Source organism: Microcaecilia unicolor, chromosome 12 (genome assembly GCF_901765095.1).
Source record: "Microcaecilia unicolor chromosome 12, aMicUni1.1, whole genome shotgun sequence".
NCBI classification, from domain to species: Eukaryota; Metazoa; Chordata; class Amphibia; order Gymnophiona; family Siphonopidae; genus Microcaecilia; species Microcaecilia unicolor.
The window spans coordinates 23,715,047-23,735,567 of record NC_044042.1 but is presented as its reverse complement, the minus strand read 5'-3'; the positions used below and the strand labels follow the sequence as shown (position 1 = coordinate 23,735,567).

Here is a 20,521-nt window from a genome sequence, read left to right as displayed (position 1 = left end):
CCTGTCATTCATACCCTGCCTTCGAGTCCTTGCATTTGAGATGCGGAATGGAAGCAAATACCAAACAGAGCTAGAAGGGACCTCATGTCATGCTATCATGCCCATGCCTTGATCCCCTGTACCTACAGCATCTTGGAAAATGGGTAACCCCTTGATTCCAAAAGCTTCCCCACAGGTAACAACAGGTTTTGCTGCATTCCCCACAGACAGCAGGGAGGAAAGCAGAGCACTGTCACTTTAACTCCAGTGTTGGGCTCTCAGCCAGACAGAGAAGGGGGGAGGGGGTGTGTCTGTGTGAAGAAAGAGGAGGGAGAGCAGCCCAGGCTTCTGGCTTTCAGTCTCTTCCCCTATGAGGCTTTGGTTTTTCTTCTGACTGATCTCCCCAGGGCTGGCATGGCTGCCAGGGATCTCTGGGTTTTACCCGGTGCTTGGGATTTATCCTGCCTTACACTGAGAGACTGAGGAGGGCCAAGCCAAGACTTGGGCATCATGAATGGGAAAATGCTTCATCTACCCCTGCAGCGGGTGGGGAGGATAACCCACTATCACAGCAGGTAAGGGGAGCAGCCACCCCGGTGTGACAGCGAGCACTATCCTAAAATCCTCTATTCTGTCCCCCGCTCTGCATGAAAGCCTATAGTGGCTGGTATAGGGGCTGTGCTGTAGTAACCAGCAAGAATGCATATCATGATCAGAGCGGCTGGAAAGGGAATATCTGGTATGGTCTCTCTGTAATGGAGGGAAAGAATAGAAACGTTAAAATTTGCAGCGCTCACTTTATACAAACCGTTTCAGGAGAGCAGTTTCTGTTCCACTGGAGCAAGCAGGAACAAAGTGGTGTGAGAATGGCTGGCAACAAGGTGAGGTGTATAATAAATATTATCCTTTGAGGAACTACCATTTTTTTCCCCTTTTGATTCCCCCGCCCCTGCCCAGGGGATCCTAAGAAACTGCAGCAGTGCAAGAACCAGGAGAGCGTGTGTACCCCCAGATGCCTTCACTCTAGGATTTACTGAGGCAATTAGCTAAAGGTTAATTAATTTATTTATTTCTGTAAAAGCGTTTGTAGCTGGTTCATCCACCATGGTCCTGAGTGGGTAATTTAGAGGCAGGAAGAGCTATTTCATTAGCAAGGGAGAGGGGATTTGAGAATAGGCACAGGGAAGGGAATCAGCCTAGTAAAGATGTATCCTGTAAGCCTAATAAAAAAACTGTATTTATTCTGTACTTCTGGTCACTCCCATTATTTGAAGAGGGGAAAGACGCTAAGAAATCTTTTTTTTTTTGGGGGGGGGGGGGGAGGGGGTTGTTTGTTTTTTTTAGCAGTGTGTCTTGTAGGATTGTGAGTTCTAGGCAGCAGGGACCCGTAACCCAGCCAGGGTGCCAGAGTTTTTTTACAAATCTGCAACGACTGGGGCTTGACAGATCTACCAAGATCTCAGACCTCTGATGAGGGTCATTTTCAGTGAAAATGGTTTTCATGGCTTTTGTCTTCTTGCCCCCCCCCCCCCCATCCCTTCGTGATCATCTTCAGGGAGGGACAGCTTAGACTGGTCAGGATTAAATTATACATTAAGTGCCACCAAGGCAGATAAAGGGTTTCAAGGGAAGTGAGGGAGTTATAATAAACTGGACTTCTGTTGGTGAAAGAGTTGGATAATTTTTGTGCAGATGGGATATAGAGCCGAGCAGTGTTACTGATGGTTGTAACCTGCTGCACACTGCCTTGGGTGAATCTCTTCATAAAGGCAGTTAATAAATCCCCATAAATAAAGTTCACGGGGTAGCGGAAATAATGAAATGAGGGCTGTGCTTCCCCAGAGTCCCTAAGCCTGGCCTGCATTCCCTCTCTATGACACACTGAAATGTGGACCCCTAGTCATGCTCATACACTATTTTCTGGAGTTGTCTAATTCTTCTTTAACCCCACCCCCACCCTCACACACATACAAAGACAGAGGCCAAGGGCACATTTCAGGCTAACCAGTTTGAGGCATGACCTTTCAGGGAGTGTAAATTTTAAGGGGCTTCAACGTTAGAACTTTTAGAACAGGAACAGTGTTGGGCAGACTTTTACGGACTTTGCCTTGAGAATGACAAGGACAAATCAAACTGGGGTATACATATAAAGTATCACATACCATGTAAAATGAGTTTATCTTGTTGGGCAGACTCGATGGACCATACAGGTCTTTATCTGCCGTCATAGTCTATCAGGTTCATTTTCGAAAGAGAAGGATGCCCATCTTTCGAAACAAATCGGAAGATGGGCGTCCTTCTCACAGGGTCGTCCAAGTCGGTATAATTGCAAGCCGATTTTGGACATCCCCAACTGCTTTCTGTTGCAGGGATGGCCAAAGTTCAAGGGGGTGTATCGGAGGCGTAGCGAAGGCGGGACTTGGGTGTGCCTAATACATGGACGTCCTCGACTCATAATGGAAAAAAAAAGGGCGTCCCTGATGAGCACTTGGACGACTTTATCTGGTCCTGTTTTTCTTACGACCAAGGCACAAAAAGGTGACCGAAATGACCAGATGACCACCGGAGAGAATCGGGGATGACCTCCCCTTACTCCCCCAGTGGTCATTAACCCCTCTCACCCTCAAAAAACATCTTTAAAAATATTTTTTGACAGCCTCTGTGCCACCCTTGGATGTCATACTCAGGTCCATGACAGCAGTATGCAAGTCCCTGGAGCAGTTTTAGTGGGTGCAGTGCACTTCAGGCAGGGGACCCAGGCCCATCCCCCTCCCTACCTGTTTGTGGAGGAAACAGCGAGCCATCTAAAACCCACCAGAAGCCCACTGTACCCACATCTAGGTGCCCCCCTTCACCCATAAGGGCTATGGTAGTGGTGTATAGTTGTGGGTAGTGGATTTTAGGAGGGGTTTGGGGGGCTCAGCACACAAGGTAAGGGAGCTATGTTCCTGGGAGCATTTTATGAAGTCCACTGCAGTGCCCCCTAGGGTGCCCGGTTGTTGTCCTGGCATGTCAGGGGGACCAGTGCACTAGAAATGCTGGCTTCTCCCACGACCAAAGGGCTTGATTTTGGTCATTTCTGAGATGGGTGTCCTTGGTTTCCATTATCGCCAAAAATCAGAAACGACCAAGTCTAGGGGTCGACCATCTGTAAGGACGACCTAAATTTCAAGATTTGGGCGTCCCCGATCGTATTATCAAAACGAAAGATAGACGTCCATCTTGTATGGATAATATGGGTTTCCCCGCCACTCCATTGGGACGTTTTGCGAGGACATCCTCATCAAAACTTGGGCGTCCCTTTCGATTATGCTCCTCTATGTTACATCACCTGCCTTAAACATATTATACAGGTAGTTGGCATAGGGTATGTGTCTAGTAGGCTCAGAATCTAAGGGTTTTTAAAATACATTTTGGGCCATGGAGGATTAAGTGACTTGCTGTGGGTCACAAGTTCTCAGACCACTGCACTAACCATTAGGCTACTCCACTCCATAGATTATTAAAAATTGTAGTATGTTGGAGATGGGAATGGGATGGAATAAAATCAAAGCCTGCATGGTTTCTCCGAATAGGCGAATCACATTCCTCGGGGGGGGGGGGGGGGGGGGGGGACTATGGCCCCAAACTGCAGGAGACACTGGGATTTTATTTTCTGAATGAAACCTCAGGCATTTGAATACCATGCAGGAGGAGTGTTGAGATTTTTCAGTTTTATGGGAAGGGAGTGGAAAAGGAAATAGCTTGGATTTAGGATAAAGCTGGCAAATAAGCTGGGACTTGGCAGGTAGTTGCCAATTTGAAACCAGTGCAGTAGGGTGTTTCCTGTGGACGTGGTGTGGGGGAAGGGAAGAAAGAACCCTATAGAAAGTCAGGGCTAGGGGGTAGGAAAAGAGCTTTGGAAGAGAGGGTAAGAATATTGGAAAAGGGAGGGAGGGAAAATATCATAGAAAAACAGACCAGAAAATCAACCCTGTGACATCTCCTAACATGCAGACTTTCGTGCTCTCCAGGTTCATTTGCCTATTCTGTTTACACTGCAACCAAAACGGTTAGACTGTACTTTGAGAACTGCATTTGTGAACCACTGGTGAGGGGAAGGAGGAGAGCTCCACAGCAGGGCTTAGTGCCTGCCTGTGCTGAATTGTTTTGGGGGAGAAGGATGTTGCTTCTGCTTTTTTTTTTTTTTGGTGTTGGTTTGTAGATTTCTTTCCCCTTTTCTTCAGATGGGAACCAGGGCCAGCCCTACCACTGAGCGACTATGGGGGTAATTCTGAAAAGGCCATTGTAATTCAGACGCTAGGACCCTGCACGCTAAGCGTGAATTTTGTATTGGCAATTACGTACGTGAATACCGTCATAGGAGCCAACTTTTCAAAATTATTAGGGGAGCTAAGCCCAATGGAAATAACCCCTCCCTGAGCACATACAAGTAATTTTCTCAATATTGGAGATGCTCACGCACCCACAGAGTCGGTTCCTATGAATCCGGTTACAGAAGACGAGTGTAAATCAGCGTACATGTGCCAACATTTAGTCATAGCTGCATATGCAATGGTTGGTGTAACAGACAGTGACTAAAAGATGCTTTAATTGACAGTATTTTAGAATCTTAGGGGTCCTTTTACTAAGCCACGGTCAAAAGTGGCCTGCGGTACTGCGAGCCCATCTTTTGGGCGCACATTAGGCCAATTTTTACCGCGTCTAGGAAAAAGGGCCTTCAAATGGACGGGTACTAAAATTAAAACAGTGCATGTCCATTTTTGGCCTGAGACCTTATCGCCACTCATTGATCTAGTGGTAAGGTCACTTGTGCTACCGGCGCGGTAAGCATGCAGCGTGTGCCAACTCTTTACCGCATGGTAAGCAGCCCGCAGTAGAAAATAGAAAATTATTTTCTACCGCAGGGTTCGGCACGTGACAAATTCGGAATTACCACCCGGCTCACACGCTAGTAGTGCCAATTTGGTGCACGGTGTACACTTGTAGGCCCTCCCGCGCCTTTGTAAAAGGGCCCCTTAGTGTATAAGTGCTTGGCGCTGCCCTGACCCGCCCATGCCCCTCCCTTGTGCATGCCCCCTTACAGTACGCTCTATCCCCCTAATTCGCCAAAAATTGCATGTGCGATTTAATTTATTAACGAGCTAATTTGAGACAGTAATTGACTTTTTAACAACCAATTATGGGCACGAATTAGATTTAATTGGAATATACCTGTGTAAATCTAGGCGTGAGTTAAAAATAAGGGGGCGCAAAAATGGGAGGGTCATGGATGGAACGTGGGCATTCCTAACATTTATGTTTGTGCAGCGCTGCGTACGCTTTGTAGCGCTATAGAAATGCTAAATAGTAGTAGTAGTAGTTATATATGTTGTTAAATAATGAGGAGGATATGCGCCTAATTTAGGCGTGTACATTAGCGCCACATTTCATTTGGTGCAGACGGCTGTGCCCAAAGTTAGGCGTGATTCTCAGGCATAAGTGCTATTCTGTAAACTGTGTCTAACTTTAAGCGCGGCTTATAGAATAGCACTTTTTTGGTGCCGTATATAGAATTCACCCCTATAGGTTTCTAGAATAGCAACTAGTGCAGTTACACTCATAATTGCAAATTACTGTCAATTAGCGCCAATTATCCACAATTATTGGTTGTTAATGCATAGCTGGCACTGTTCTATAACCTGTGTGTGCAATTTTGCATGCTAAGCATTAAAATGAGTGCACAAGATTATATAATGAGGGGGGTATGTGTTTCACGTATAGCCTCACTCTTCTACCCTGTTTTTAGCCCCTACTGACTTATGTTCACATGGGCTTACAGGTTGTCCCTGATGGGTACCACGGATTCTCCTTGTGTGTATCAGGAGTGTTGTACTGTGTGCTGTCTCTTGGGGGCAATTTCTTACCATGACGGTAATGAACCTCACTCTAAGCCAGGGTATGTGGCATATGATCTGTCTCTCAGATTTACTGCTGTTCTGTGACTGCTGTTTCTAACTGAATACATCAAAGGTCAGCGTCATGATCCATGCTCCACCGTTGGTGTGCAGGGTATATTTGAAGAGTCAGACCATAGTGCTGCAATCTGAGCTTACTGTACTTATGTGTAATTAAACTCTAGAATTCGTTGCCAGAGAATGTGGTAAAGGCAGTTAGCTTAGTGGAGTTTAAAAAATGTTTGGACGGCTTCCTGAAGGAAAAATCCATAGACCATAGAAAATCCACTGGGATAAGCAGTATAAAATGTTTTGTACTTTTTGGGGATCTTGCCAGGTATTTGTGACCTGGATTGGCCACTGTTGGAAACAGGATGCTGGGCTCGATGGACCTTTGGTCTTTCCCAGTATGGCAATACTTATGTACTTATGTTTAGTTACTAGATGGTTCTAGGTTATCAAGCACAGGCTGAGAAAGCCCTTGTCTTTTTTTTTTTCTCAGTGGATACTGGGGCTTGTAGTTCTGATTTTTTGAGGGAACTGTAGAAGTAAGGGTCAAACATGTTGAGGTGAGATCGTTTTATTGGACTAACTTCATATATCTGTGACAAGCTTTAGAGCGTTCAAATTAGAGAAGAATCATGCTTCAGTCTTCATAACCATACCATAAGTATTACCATACTGGGAAAGACCAAAGGTCCATCAGGCCCAGCATCCTGTTTCCAACAGTGGCTAATCCAGGTCACAAATACCCGGCAAGATCCCCAAAATGTACAAAACATTTTATACTGCTTATCCCAGAATTAGTGGATTTTCCCCAAGTCCATTTAATAAGGTCTATGGACTTTTCCTTTAGGAAGCCGTCCAAACCTTTTTTAAACTCCGCTAAGCTAACCGCCTTTACCACATTCTCTGGCAACGAATTCCAGAGTTTAATTACACGTTGAGTGAAGAAACATTTTCTCTGATTCGTTTTAAATTTATTACGTTGTAGCTTCATCGCATGCCCCCTAGTCCTAGTATTTTTGGAAAATATCACAGAGAAAAAAATAGACTTGCAGCTCAGTAGATGAACTTTTCTCAAAGGAAGATCACTCACAATTAGGGAGCTTAAAGGAAACTTCAGTACAAGAGGGGGGAATGGATCATGTAGTAAAGTGCACTAGGCTTTTAGTACAGGTTTAACTGGGCTTTAGCGGATGAGTCTCTGGGTCATGGAGCTCTCCATTGCTGAGGTTTTAATGCAAGTCTCGAGGAGGAGTAAAAGGTTAGTGAGGATTTTATGCCTGTTTCTTCTCTTTACCGGCAGCATTACAGGCCCCACAACTTTTTCTGGCTTCCTTAAAGAGGAGCAAATTCTGGACTGTTGACACAATTAGTATTTGCAAAAATTGTATATGGGCACTTGGAATTAATTTAATTTAATAGCTTAACTATAAACATAGCTCAAGGTGGGGAACAACCAAGAAAATACATAAAATAGGTATAGCTGAAGAACTCTTCACCTTACAAACAAACAAAAATACAATTACAAAATCAACAAACTACAACAGAAAAATGGGGAAAAAATATAACATAGTAACATAGTAGATGACGGCAGAAAAAGACCTTTACGGTCCATCCAGTCTGCCCAACAAGATAAACTCTTATGTGCTACTTTTTATTTGTACCTGTCCTCTTCAGGGCACAGACCATATAAGTCTGCCCTGCACTATCCCCACCTCCCAACCCCCAGCCCCACCTCCCACCAGTTGGCTCTGGCACAGACCATATAAGTCTGCCCATCACTATCCCCTCCTCTGAACCACCAGTCCCGCTAAAGTGGAGGAGTGGCCTATTGGTTAGGGTGGTGGACTTTGGTCCTGGGGAACTGAGGAACTGAGTTCGATTCCCACTTCAGGCACAGGCAGCTCCTTGTGACTCTGGGCAAGTCACTTAACCCTCCACTGCCCCATGTAAGCCGCATTGAGCCTGCCATGAGTGGGAAAGCGCGGGGTACAAATGTAACAAAAAAAAAAATCACTTACACTTAAAAGCTCCGTAGTATCCTATTAAACTTTGTGCTTTGAAAATGAGCCCCATAGTATTATGAACCATAAAATGTCTTAAGCAAGCATGTCTTCAAATCCCATTGAAACCTCCCAGGATAAGGCATTCCACATTTAAGGCTTGCATTCCACTATACACCTTTTTCTCCAAGAAACCAAATTCAGTTCCTTGGCTGTTGAGAGTTGGTTCTCAGAATGTAAACTACGTGCTGGGACATACCATTTCAGTCAATGGGTCATATAAATCTAGCATATTCTTGTATATTTATTATTTTGGGTGGTAAGGAGTTCACCATTTGGTTCCTAGGTAAGTGAAGTCTGCAGAGTGGACAGTTTTGTAGATCACTTTTTTTGCAATTTGGGAGGTGTAGTCTGAGAGAGTTTCTTGCCTCATATTTAGCGTTTCTTTAAGGTAAGTTTATTAATGGAACATATAGTCTGGAGCTGTGCCATTTAGGATTTGAAAGATAAAGGTACGTAATTGGAAAGTGATTCTCGCTTGGATGGGAAGCCAGTGTAATTTGATTAACAAAGGGGAGGCACTTTCCAAAGGAGAGATTTTGTATATGAACCTGGCTGCAGTGTTTTGAGCTGTTTGGAGTTTTTTCAACAGGTTCTCCATATAGCCAAAATATATGGCATTTACAGTAATCCAATTGGAATAATGTTAATGATTGCACCAATAGTCTGAATGTTTCTGATGAGAAATAGGGTCTGATCTATCTCCTGCATATTTATTGTGGATATCCTGAAAACTTGACTGGCTGGGTGTGTCCTGAGGACCACTTAAGAAGCAATGGACTACATGGTTGGCCTAGAGTTGTTTTTGTTTGTGTGGTAGTCTGGATCTATTGTTCTCTATTGTATCTGTTGTTTTGCTTCCCTCCCCCCCCCCCATCAGTGTCTACTTTTACCTGTAGAGAGGGTGAGAAGTTTTCAACTAGCCCATTTTCCAGGAAATTGCCCTCCACTATGCATATGTATACAAAACAAAGTTAAACATTTAAAAGTGTCCTGCCCAGTTATGCATTTTATAAGGTTGTTCTGGGAGGGGTGAGTTTGGGGTGATCCTGATATTTGAGTTATCAAAGTGGGTGGAGGTCCTAGAGGCAGGAGGGCAATTGCTCTGAGCCCCCATGCCAAAGGGATTCCAACATGCCTGAAGTTGGGAAAAATACACTGTGCTGTCATTCTTTGGGGCTCCCTCTCAAATTGCTGCCCTGTCCCCCCCCCCCCCCCCCCCCCCCCCCCCCGGCATTTTAAAAGTTGCCAACACTTCTCTCTTTACTGTAATGCTTCAAACTGTTCAGGAGGAACTGTCTCTTTAAGACTAGGTTGGGGGAATAAAAAGCAGATATTGCACAGCACCTAATGCTATAAATAATTTAAGTGGAAACCGCATGGCTCCTGGTGAGAGGAAAGAGAGCAAGAGGAGAAATGTGGCAAATATGCAGAAGGAAAAATCTAAAGCAGCACATTATCAGGAATAGTTGACATGAAAATTAAACTGAAGCATTTATTCCTGAGTGGAATTGTTTTTATTGGTTTCACTCAGGGCCGTGCCAACACGGTAAGCGAGGTAAGCATGGCAGGAGGGCACCATCCTCTGGGGGGCGCCCCGCCGCACCATGCTTACCTCGCCCTCTTCTCCCCAGATCCTTTTCCTTTTTTTTTTTGTTTAAATTTACCTCTCTCCGGCGGCAGCGTAGCGTTAGTGAGAAGGAGGCGGCGCTCAACCGCCCCGACGTGTCAGTCTTCCCTTCGCTCAGTTCCGCCTTCTTCTGACATCAGAAATGACGTCAGAAGAAGGCGGGACACTGAGCGAAGGGAAGACTGTCTGACACGTCGGGGCGGTTGAGCGCCGCCTCCTTCTCACTAACGCTACGCTGCCGCCGGACAGAGGTAAATTTAAACAAAAAAAAACAGGAAAAGGATCTGGGGAGAAGAGGGTGGGTAGTGTAGTGATCGTTTTCGGGGGAGGGGGGCGCCGGAGGGGGGGCGCCAGCTGCAGGGGGGCGCTGGAGACCCTAGGCACGGCCCTGGTTTCACTGGAGAGAGCCAGTGGTCGGTAGACTGGTTGAAACAGAAAGGCAGGGTAGAGGGGGGGGGGGGAAGGCAGGAGGTTGAGAGGGGTCTAAGCAGCAGTTCCCACTTTGGGGAACAGTTTACTTACATAGTAACGTTGAGGGGCATTTTCGACCGGGGATGCCCATCTCTATGGGCACCCATCTCTGCGAAGGGGCGGGGCCAACTGTATTTTCGAACGAGATGGGCGGCCATCTTTCGTTTCGATAATACGGCTGGGGGCGCCCAAATCTCAACATTTAAAGATGGTCGACCTAAATGCTGAGATCGCCGGATTTAGAGATGGGCGGTACAGTGGTCTTCACAAATTGGTCCCAGGTACATAGCTCCCTTACCTTGGGTGCTGAGCCCCCCCAAAACCCACTCCCCACAACTATAGACCACTACCATAGCCCTAAGGGTGAAGGGAGGCACCTACATGTGGGTACAGTGGGTTTCGGGTGGGTTTTGAAGGGCTCCCATTTTCCACCACAAGTGTAACAGGTGGGGGGGGGATGGGCCTGGGTCCGCCTGCCTGAAGTCCACTGCACCCACTAAAACTGCTCCAGGGACCTGTATATTGCTGTCATGGACCTGAGTGTGACATTTGAGGCTGACATAGAGGCTGGCAAAAAAAGTTTTTAAAGTTGTTTTTTGAGGGTGAGAGGGTGTTAGTGACTACTGGGGGAGTCAGGGAAGGTGATCCCCGATTCCCTCTGGTGGTCAACTGGTCAGTTCGGGCACTGTTTTGGGACTTGGACCTGAAAAAAAGGGTCCAAATAAAGTGGACCAAATTCTCGCCAGGGACGCCCTTCTTACTTCCATTATCGGCCGAGGGCGCCCATCTCTTGAGCATGCCCCGGCACGCCCCTGTGCCACCTTCGCTACCCTTCCGACACGCCCCCAGGAATTTTGGCCGTCCCGGCGACGGAAAGCTGTTGGAGCCGGCCAAAATCGGCTTTCGATTATACCGATTTGGCCGGCTTCAGGAGATGGCCGGCCATCTCCCGATTTGTGTCGGAAGATGGCCGGCGATCTCTTTTGAAAATAAACTGGATAGTAACATAGTAGATGACAGCAGAGAAAGACCTGCACGGTCCATCCAGTCTGCCCAACAAGATAAACTCATATGTGCTACTTTTTGTGTATACTTGACCTTGATTTGTATCTGCCATTTTCAGGCCACAGACCCTAGAAGTCTGCTCAGCACTAGCCCCGCCTCCCACCACCGGCTCTGCCACCCAATCTTGGCTAAGCTTCTGAGGATCCATTCCTTCTGAACAGGATTCCTTTATGTTTATCCCACGCATGTTTGAATTCCATTTCCGTTTTCATCTCCACCACCTCCCGCGGGAGGGCATTTCAAGTATCAACCACTCTCTCTGTGAAAAAATGCTTCCTGACATTTTTCTTGAGTCTGCCCCCCTTTCAATCTCATTTTATGCCCTCTCATTCTACCGCCTTCCCATCTCAGGAAAAGGTTCGTTTGCGGATTAATACCTTTCAAACGTCTGTATCATATCACCCCTGTTTCTCCTTTCCTCCCCCTTGGGGAGCGTGCCAGGTGCCCTTGACCTGGATTGGCCACTGTCGGTGACAGGATGCTGGGCTAGATGGACCTTTGGTCTTTCCCAGTATGGCACTACTTATGTACTTATGTTCAGGTCAGCAAGTCTCTCCTCATACGTCTTGTAACGCAAATCCCATACCATTCTCGTAGCTTTTCTTTGCACCGCTTCAATTCGTTTTAAATCCTTAGCAAGTAAAAAAGAATTGAAGCGGTGACCATGACTGCGATACAGCTCCCAACACTAGCTACCAGTACAAGGAAATGCAGCCCCTCCCCCCCTTTGGAGATTGAGCAGGGTTTGTACTGGCACAGTAGGCCAGTTGGAACTGGGAGATGGGTGGGCTAATTGTTTCTGCCAATTTGCAGTTCTGTTACTTTGTCCTTTTTCAGTCCCAGACTTTGCTGTTCTTAAACAGTCTCCTGTTTTTCATCACAAGGGTTGTGAACTTTCCTCCTTTTCCCCACTTCCAAAATCCACTTGGGATAATGAAATAACAGGTAAGGGGATGCGTTAGCTTCTTTTAAAGACAAAAACTTTATTGATAGAAACATGCAGTTTTATAAAATGTTTCCAGTTTTGTTTTTGCCTTTGACCTGCCAGCTTCATGCAGCCTTGGTACTTTCAGCTTAATGAAAAGCAGGGCTGAGATCTGGCACCAGGAACCATCATTTTTGCAATTAGTGTGTGACTTTCATGCTATTTTGTATCCTCCTCCCCCTCACCCCCAACTCTATACACTTCCGCACACCCAGCTCCCTACTAGTTGTCTTGGTTTGAGGCCCGTGTAGCCGGGAGGAGGGGAGAGGTCTGGGATATTCTTGAGCTAAAGGACTTCCAGATGTGGAGGGTGGGCTTGCCTTGAGATTACAGGAGAGACGCTGCTGGCAGCCTTAAGCACATCCGGTATTACCTACAGGATAAGTGTCACACCCTGTCACAATCTGAACCACTGAACAAGGGTAGGGGCAGTAGGCAGAAAACAGCAAGAGAAATGTCTGTCTGCCGAGTGAAATTTGTTTTGAATATCTTCCCCAAAAGCTTAACCTCTAGGTCGAGGTTTACCAGTTATTTTTTGTGTAACAAAACTTTTATTAACCAGTATGACAGGAGGAAGTGAACCCCCGCCGTGGCTCATATTGCCACTTTGTTCCAGGTTGGGTCAGGTTGGGCCACTATTGATTGGACTGGGGAGTGCATGGGGGAAGGTGGGGGCAGTCTTGACGCAGAGCAGCCTCCTTCAAGCAAATCTTTTTACAGCGGTGGCATAGCTAAACAGCTGATTTAAGGTGGGTGGGCCCAAAATTTCACTCAACCCTCCCCCCCCCCCCCAAAAAAAAAAGAAATACTTGAGTTGGCAGGGATCCCCAAGCCTCACCAGTTGATCTTCTGGCTGAAATACTTGCAACCTGGGCAGGCAGCATCAGCATCTCTGGGCTTCCACTGCCCCCCCCCCCCCCCCCACACACATGTTAAGTTTTATGCATGCATGAAAATGTAACATATGTAGGGGGAGGGCAGGGGACCGGTGCCCAGGTTGCAAGTGTTCCAGCCGGTAGGAGGTCTTCAGCTGGGGGGGGGGGGGGGAGGGGCTTGGGGATCCCTGCCAGCCACACTGAGGGAGCACCAATTATGGATGGGCCTGAGTCCAAACTGGATGGGTGGTCACTGGAAAAGGATGACTGTTAAAATTTCAGGAATTTAAACGGTTAACTTTTTAACATTGTTTAAATCCTTACCATACAGCCTATCAGGTTGTCTGTTTTCCCTTCATTTACTCTATTTCAGACTCAGATATTTCTGATTCTACCTCCCACGTGTAGAAAGGTGGAGGGAAAATGAGAAATGGTGTTTGGTGGGTGTTATATAATATTAGAAGTGATATATGCCTTGCAAACGCTCTCCATTTGTACTGATTCTTGCTGTGCTGTATATTCTGGCCTGGAAGTGCAGTGGCTGTCTCCGTTCTGAGAGTTCTCCTCTTTCCCTCCGTGCTGAGGCAGAGAAGAGGTTAACTGCAGAGTTTATGAGACTGCAGCAGGCCCTGTAAGGAGGTAGAAGATCAGGTCTCAGGTCTCAGACTGCCTGGCTAGTCCATGGACCCTGCTATAGCCCATTCTATCCAGACCTGCGTAGGGTCCATGCCTGGCAGAGAGAAAAAGCTGTTGGTTCTGCAGAGATGGACTGAATTCAGCCATTGCTCCCCAGCCAAGGCACACAAAATCGTCCGTTTCCCAGGCTTATTTTCATATCGAGAGTATTGTGTTTGGCATCTGCTCTTAATTTAACAGAAATGCTGGAGATAAACACTGGAGAAGAAGGAATATGCCAAAGGCACTGAACTGGCCTAGTGTTCAGGACAGTGCACAGACGTGAAGGAGAGAGTAGAGGGAAAATCTTCACATTCATTCTGTCTTTCCCGTTTAGCTTTTTAAATTTAAAGATCTCTTCAGCAAGAATAGATTGTTAGAACTGTAGAATTTGGCAGTGGTTATTTAATTTTGTAATAAGCTGCTATTATGCAGCCTGGTGCTGCCCAATATATAACTTTTCAATGAACAGACATTATTCTGTTTCAATACAATGACAGTACTTGTGGCATTTTATTTATTTATTACATTTGTATCCCACATTTTCCCGCATAGCAGTAGGCTCAATGTGGCTTACAGGTTCCGGAGAGGAGAGAACAAACTCCGGGAATATATATACAGAGTTGAATATAGAGTAAAAGTAGGTGCAAGGAAGCTGATAAGGTTCCGGAAAAGAGAATACAACTCTGGGACGAATATATAGTAGCATATAGAGAAAAGTAATCCCAATGAGGCTGATAAGTCTCCGGGAATGGGACTACAGCTTCTAGTGAGCAATACAGAGTAGGATAAGGGTAGAAGTACACTTAAAGAGGCATATTTTCAAAGCACTTAGCCTTCCAAAGTTCCATAGGTTTCTATGGAACTTTGGAAGGCTAAGTGCTTTGAAAATATGCCAATTAATTATAACTGGAGTGGTAAAATTCGTACAGTATGAAGTAATAGGATTATGTGGAAGGGGTATTGTTCATTTCTTAGATCGAAAGATGTGAATTATGAATTAGTTCGGGTCTGCTGGGTAGGCTTTCCGGAAGAGGTGAGTCTTGAGGTCTTTTCGAAATTTTAGATGGGTGTTCGCAGTTCTAATGTTTCTAGGTAAAGCGTTCCAGAGCTGGGTGCAAATGTAGGAAAAGCTGGATGCATATGTTGATTTGTATTTTAGTCCTTTACAGTTTGGGTAGTGCAGGTTTAGAAACGTTCTCGTTGATTCGATGGTGTTTGTAGTTGGTAAGTCGATAAGTTCAGTCATGTAGGTTGGGGCCAGGCCATGGATTATTTTGTGGACCAGAGTGCAAATTTTGAAGGCTATTCGTTCCTTGATTGGTAGCCAGTGCAGTATTTCGCGTAGGGGTTTAGCGCTTTCGAATCTTGTCTTTCTGAAAATAAGCCTAGCTGCCGTGTTCTGGGCGGTCTGGAGTTTCCTTAAGATCTGTTCTTTGCATCCCGCATATACGGCGTTGCAGTAGTCAACATGTGATAGTACCATTGTTTGAATTATGTGACGGAAAGTTTCCCTTGGGAAGAATTGTTTGATCCGTTTGAGTTTCCACATTGCATGGAACATTTTTTTTTGTGGTGGCAGAGGCTTGGTTCTCCAGGGTTAGGTTGGAGTCAGTGGTAATTCCATGGATCTTCAGTTTGTCCAATATTGGGAGCGTATGTTCCGGGGTTGAAGGGAGGTTTGATTTGTGATGGGATGAGAGAATAAGGCAGTGAGTTTTTTCCTTGTTGAGTTTGAGTTTGAATGCCGTTGCCCAGGCATCCATTATGCTTAAACTAGTCTTTATTGCAACATTGATTTCTGTTGGGTTAGAGTTGAAACGGTATGTAATTTGTGACATCATCCGCATACAGAAAAGGATTGAGATTTTGCTTGTATAGGGTATGAGTATATGAGTATTTATGAGTATGACAGGTGGGTCCACCGCAGGCAGGGTCCATGAGAGTTTGTTAATTTTCAAACATTAAAATTAAAAATAGCAGGTCTAATTGCCCCTCCCCCTCACGTCTTCCTGCTTTTCTCTCCACTGCTCCCTCCCATCCTCCCATCCAAACTTTCCTTATTGATATGGGCTATCGACATGTTTATTCACATCTTCAAAGAAATGAAGCAAATTGGTGAGGCAAGACTTCCCTTGACTGAACTCATGTTGACTTTATTCCATTAAACCATGTTTGCCTGTGTTCTGTAATTTTATTCTTTATAATAGTTTACACTATTTTTCTCATCACTGAAGTCAAGGTTACTGGCCTGTAATTTCCTGGATCACCCCTGGAAACCTTTTGAAAAATTGGCGTTACATTGGCCACTCTCCACTCTTCAGGCATTACGGTTGATTTTAACGACAGGTTACAGATCACTAACAGCAGATCAGGAATTTCAGGTTTGAGTTCTTTCAAATATATGATGATTTTCGCCTCTTCTTTCCGCTACTGGTGTCCTAAATACTGGAATGCTGTTCCGCAGCACCTCAAAACGCAAATGGACCACATCCTGTTCAAAAAATTGCTGAAAACTTACTTCTTTGTTAAAACGTACTCCCCTAGTTACTCTGCCGATTGATATTCCCATCATGATTCCCCACCCTGCTTAGTTCCCCATTGTTAGCTACTGCTCCCCTTGTCTATTCTTTGTCGACTTTACAATATTTTCTTAAATTGTAAATTTTCCTAATTATACTGTAAGCCACATTGTGCCTGCATATGTGGGAAAATGTGGGATACAAATGAACAATAAATAAATAAATAAATAAATAAATAAATAAATCACTCTTTAACTTGTCAGTTTGGCTTCATACATCTTCCTCTGCATCATCACCCTAGAAAACCATTTCTGGTACAGGTAGATCTCTTACATCTTCCGTGAAAACTGAAGCAAAAAATTCATTCAATCTGTCCGCTGTGGCCTTGTCTTCCTTGAGTGCCCCTTTTGCTCCTTCATGATCAAACGGTCCCACAGATTACCTCAAAGGCTTTCTGCTTCTGATGTACATGAAAAAGGTGTTACTATGAGTTTTTGTCTAGCATCTAGCTTGTCTGTGCTTATGTTGCTTCTTATTTTCTTCATTCGGATCCTTTTCCATTCTTTGAAGGATGCTTTTTTGCTCTAATAGCCACTCCTCTCCATGTGCTCCAAACGTCCTTCTGACTTTGACCATCACCTTTCCTACCTGTTTGCCACAACTTAAGATCATCACATATGATCACCTGCAAGTCCCATTCTTCTTTCGTACACAGAAGTACTTTACCCCATACTATACCATTCCCTTGGATTTTTGCAGCCCAAGTGCATGTCCTTGCATTTTTTAGCATTAAATCTTAGTTGCCAATTTCTGGAACATTCTTCAGACTTTGCTAGATCAAACTCCTATACTCCTGCTAGTAGCCCTGAACTAGTAAATTATCACCACCTCAAGGACTTGCTGGTCCTGCATCCTAAATATCTATGTGACAGCCAACCCTAGCCAAAGGACCAAACAGGGAAGGAAAGAGGAACCCAGTATGCCACTAAATTTCAATGAATGCCCGGGTTTTCAGCTTCCTTTTGAAAATAAGAGTTGCTTCCATCCTGATTTCCAGTGGCAACAGATTCCACATGTCCATGTTTTGTCTCTATAATCCTTCAGAGGACTGCGAAACACAGACATACAGACAAAAAGAAGAGAGGAAAGTAATTCTTGTTTAATAGCCAGAAACAGATTTAAGAGATTTATCTATACTAGTCCCAGGAAAAGAAAGGATATGCTGGAGAGTGTGAGATCTCTTAGAAAATAAATATATACCCTCTAAAACATGGGCAGACCAGGGTTCAGTAAACGAAAGCCCAGCTTCCCAGCAGCAAAAATCAAAAGGAAATTAAGTGGTATTATCACAGCAGGCAGCAAAGTGAGCAGCTTCTAAAAGACATCAGCAAGGTCTTTCAGTGTCCATGTCTGCCTCCAGCTATAAGCTGACCTTTCACCTGTGGTGGGGCACAGGGGGTCCGTTTTGCCTCAGGGAGTGGGAACTCAAGATGCTGGGTTAACAATGAGACCCTTCAGAGTCTGTCTGCCTGCCTTGCTCCTATTTAAGCCCTTCTATTTGTTCTGTCTGTGTGATGGAGCCAGGGCTGTGGGAATCTGAGTGCTTACCTGAGCAAGTGCAGCCGGAGGGTGTGGCAGGTACTTTCTCCTCTGGAGTCTGAAGGCATGCTTTGAGAGCCAGGTGGTTATACTTTCAGGGGCAGATGATCTAGAGGTCAATAGCGCCTTACTAGCACCCAGGTTTGCTTCTGCCCGCTTGATCAGAGCTGACCATCTCATGAAACAATGCGCTCGTCAGCTCTGATCGTTAACTGCATGCAAATGCATGCAAACGAGGGTCTCCAGCATTCCTTCCTAATGATCGGCAGGCAGCGCGCAAAATGGTGCTGCTACCACTGCAAACTCTACGCCCGCTCGGAGCTGGCATTAGTGTTTGCCAGCAAGGGAGGAATGGGGGAGACTCACTGAAGAGGTTTGACAGGTCTAGGATTTTCTCCTGAACCTGTCAAATCTTTAGCCTGCCCCCCACCACACACACACACAAGGCCTGGAGGTCTGGTGGATCTTCAGGTCCCCCCATTCCCAAAACACAAAAACTCTGGTGGTCCAGTGGGGCCGCTAGCTTTTCCCCCTCCTACACCCCCACATTGAACAAAAATGCCCTGGTGGTCCAGTGGACTGCTAGATTCACCCCCCTGCCCGCCAACATCAACTAAAATGCACTGGTGGTTCAGTGGACTGCTATCGCTCCCTTCCGATGCCGCCCCAACCCGCTGCCCACAGCCTATCTTGTTGTAGTAATTGGAGGAGGGAGGGACTAGCACTCCTCCCACCTCTTTGGGTGCTTCCTCAAAATGTCGGTGCCCTGCTCTGCCCAATGTCTCCTGAGATTCGCTGGGTGGGGCTTAACCCTTATATGGAAGATAACCCTGCCCTGCGGTCCCAGGATGTACCAGGCAGGGCAGGGTGCCACCATTTTGGGGAGGCACCTGAAGAGGAGAGAGGGAGTGAGAGTGCTAGTCCCTCCCTCCTCCCAACTACTACAACAGGGTAGGCTGTGGGGGGAGGGGGGTTGGGCGGCGTCAGGAGAGAGGGCTAGTGGTCCACTGGACTACCAGGGTATTTTAGTTGATCTTGGCGGGTAGGAGGGAGGTGAAGCTAGCAGTCCACTGGACCACCAGGGCAGTTTTGTTCAGTGTGGGGTGTAGGAGAGGGGAAGGCTAGCAATCCCACTGGACCACCAGGGTTTTTTGGGGGTGGGGGGGCCTTGAGGTTCACCAGACCTTCAGGCCTTATGTTGGGGGGGGCTTAGGTTTGACAGGTCTGGGAGTTATCAATAGAAATCAAACAAAATAAAATATGGAAAAGAAAATAAGATGATACCTTTTTTATTGGACATAACTTAATACATTTCTTGATTAGCTTTCGAAGGTTGCCCTTCTTCGTCAGATCAGCTAGCACATTTGCTTATTTCCGATCTGACGAAGAAGGGCAACCTTCGAAAGCTAATCAAGAAATGTATGGAGTTATGTCCAATAAAAAAGGTATCATCTTATTTTCTTTTCCATATTTTATTTTGTTTGATTTCTATTGATAACCTTAAGAGTGGACTAACACGGCTACCACACTCCTCTACTACAGGTCTGGGAGGAAATCCCGGACCTGTCAAACCTTTTCTGCTGTTTGACAGGTCTAGGCTTTTGACAGCCCAGACCTGTCAAACAAGTGTGGGAGGATTGTGACTGAGTGCATGCTTGGGCACAATCCTCCCACACTTCACTGCTATGATCAGAACTAATAGCATGCCTAAATTTGCATGCTATTAGTTCTGATCATAGGGGCGTTATAGCCGAGCACTGTTTGGAACAGCACGGGGGATTCTGATCATCAGTCTGTCAGTGATTGGTACTGGGTGTTTCTTGAGCAAGGAAGCTTTATGACAGGAGATGGTATGATGTCAAGAAGTTGCAGCTGTCTCCCCTGCGTAGCCGCCATATTGTGTGACCCCAACATTTGTAGACGCTATTGAAAACAATAGCTAACTTATGAGGTTTATGACTGCCTATGTGTGGCTTTTTAAAAGATTTGACAGCTTTTTTTATATATATATTTGACTGCTTCCCCACAACTAGGTCTTTTACAAAAAGCAAGCCGCCTGCAGCTCCAAAAACAAGTCTGCCGCTCCGGAGTGCCCGCATCCCCGGACCGCGGCTCACACCCCAGAACCCCCAGGGGCTAAAAAAACAAAAACCGTTGGGTTACATATTGGAAGCTTTCAAATTTAAGAAACCACACATATAGGCAGTAATAAACCTCACAGGGTTGCTATTGTTTTCAATAGAATCTGCAAATGTTTAGGGCCACACAATATATGGCAAGCTCCGCCCACTGGTTACAGCCCACAGAATGGGCTAAATAGGCTCATGCCATCTCCTGTCATAAAACCTCCTTGGTCTTGAGAACAGAAGCACCTGGGGGGGGGGGGGGGGCATGTGTCCTGTCTGTGAACCAGCAGCTTCCCAAGAGTGGTTCTAGCCTGCCCCAGGGCAATGTGGGACGAGGCTTACTATAATGTGTTGCTTTAATAAAAAATGTGGATAAAGTAGTGGGATTTGCCATGTTAGTCCATCTGAAGTCTTGAATATAAGTGTTATACTTTGGGCTGGCCTGGTGTTTCAGACTGCGCTGCTGCGGTGCTGGGGATCCAGGTTCTGTAATCTGTGGCGATGGGGTGCATAGTCCCATAGAAGGAGGGAGAGTGCCTACTGCATGCTTACCTCAGAAAATGTGCTCCTCCAGCCCCTGAGGCTGGCC

At 45.9% G+C, this 20,521-nt stretch overlaps 1 protein-coding gene across 1 annotated transcript in view; it reads left to right on the top strand.

The window, feature by feature from the left end:
- The first annotated feature begins 387 nt into the window (after window positions 1-387).
- The window catches only part of LOC115481467 (neuron navigator 1-like), a 161,035-nt gene continuing 140,901 nt past the window's right edge, over window positions 388-20,521 (top strand). The window contains exon 1 of the mRNA XM_030220610.1: window positions 388-554. Coding sequence (XP_030076470.1) covers window positions 490-554 — 65 coding nt within the window. The 5' untranslated portion in view covers window positions 388-489. The remainder of the gene's footprint in view (window positions 555-20,521) is intronic.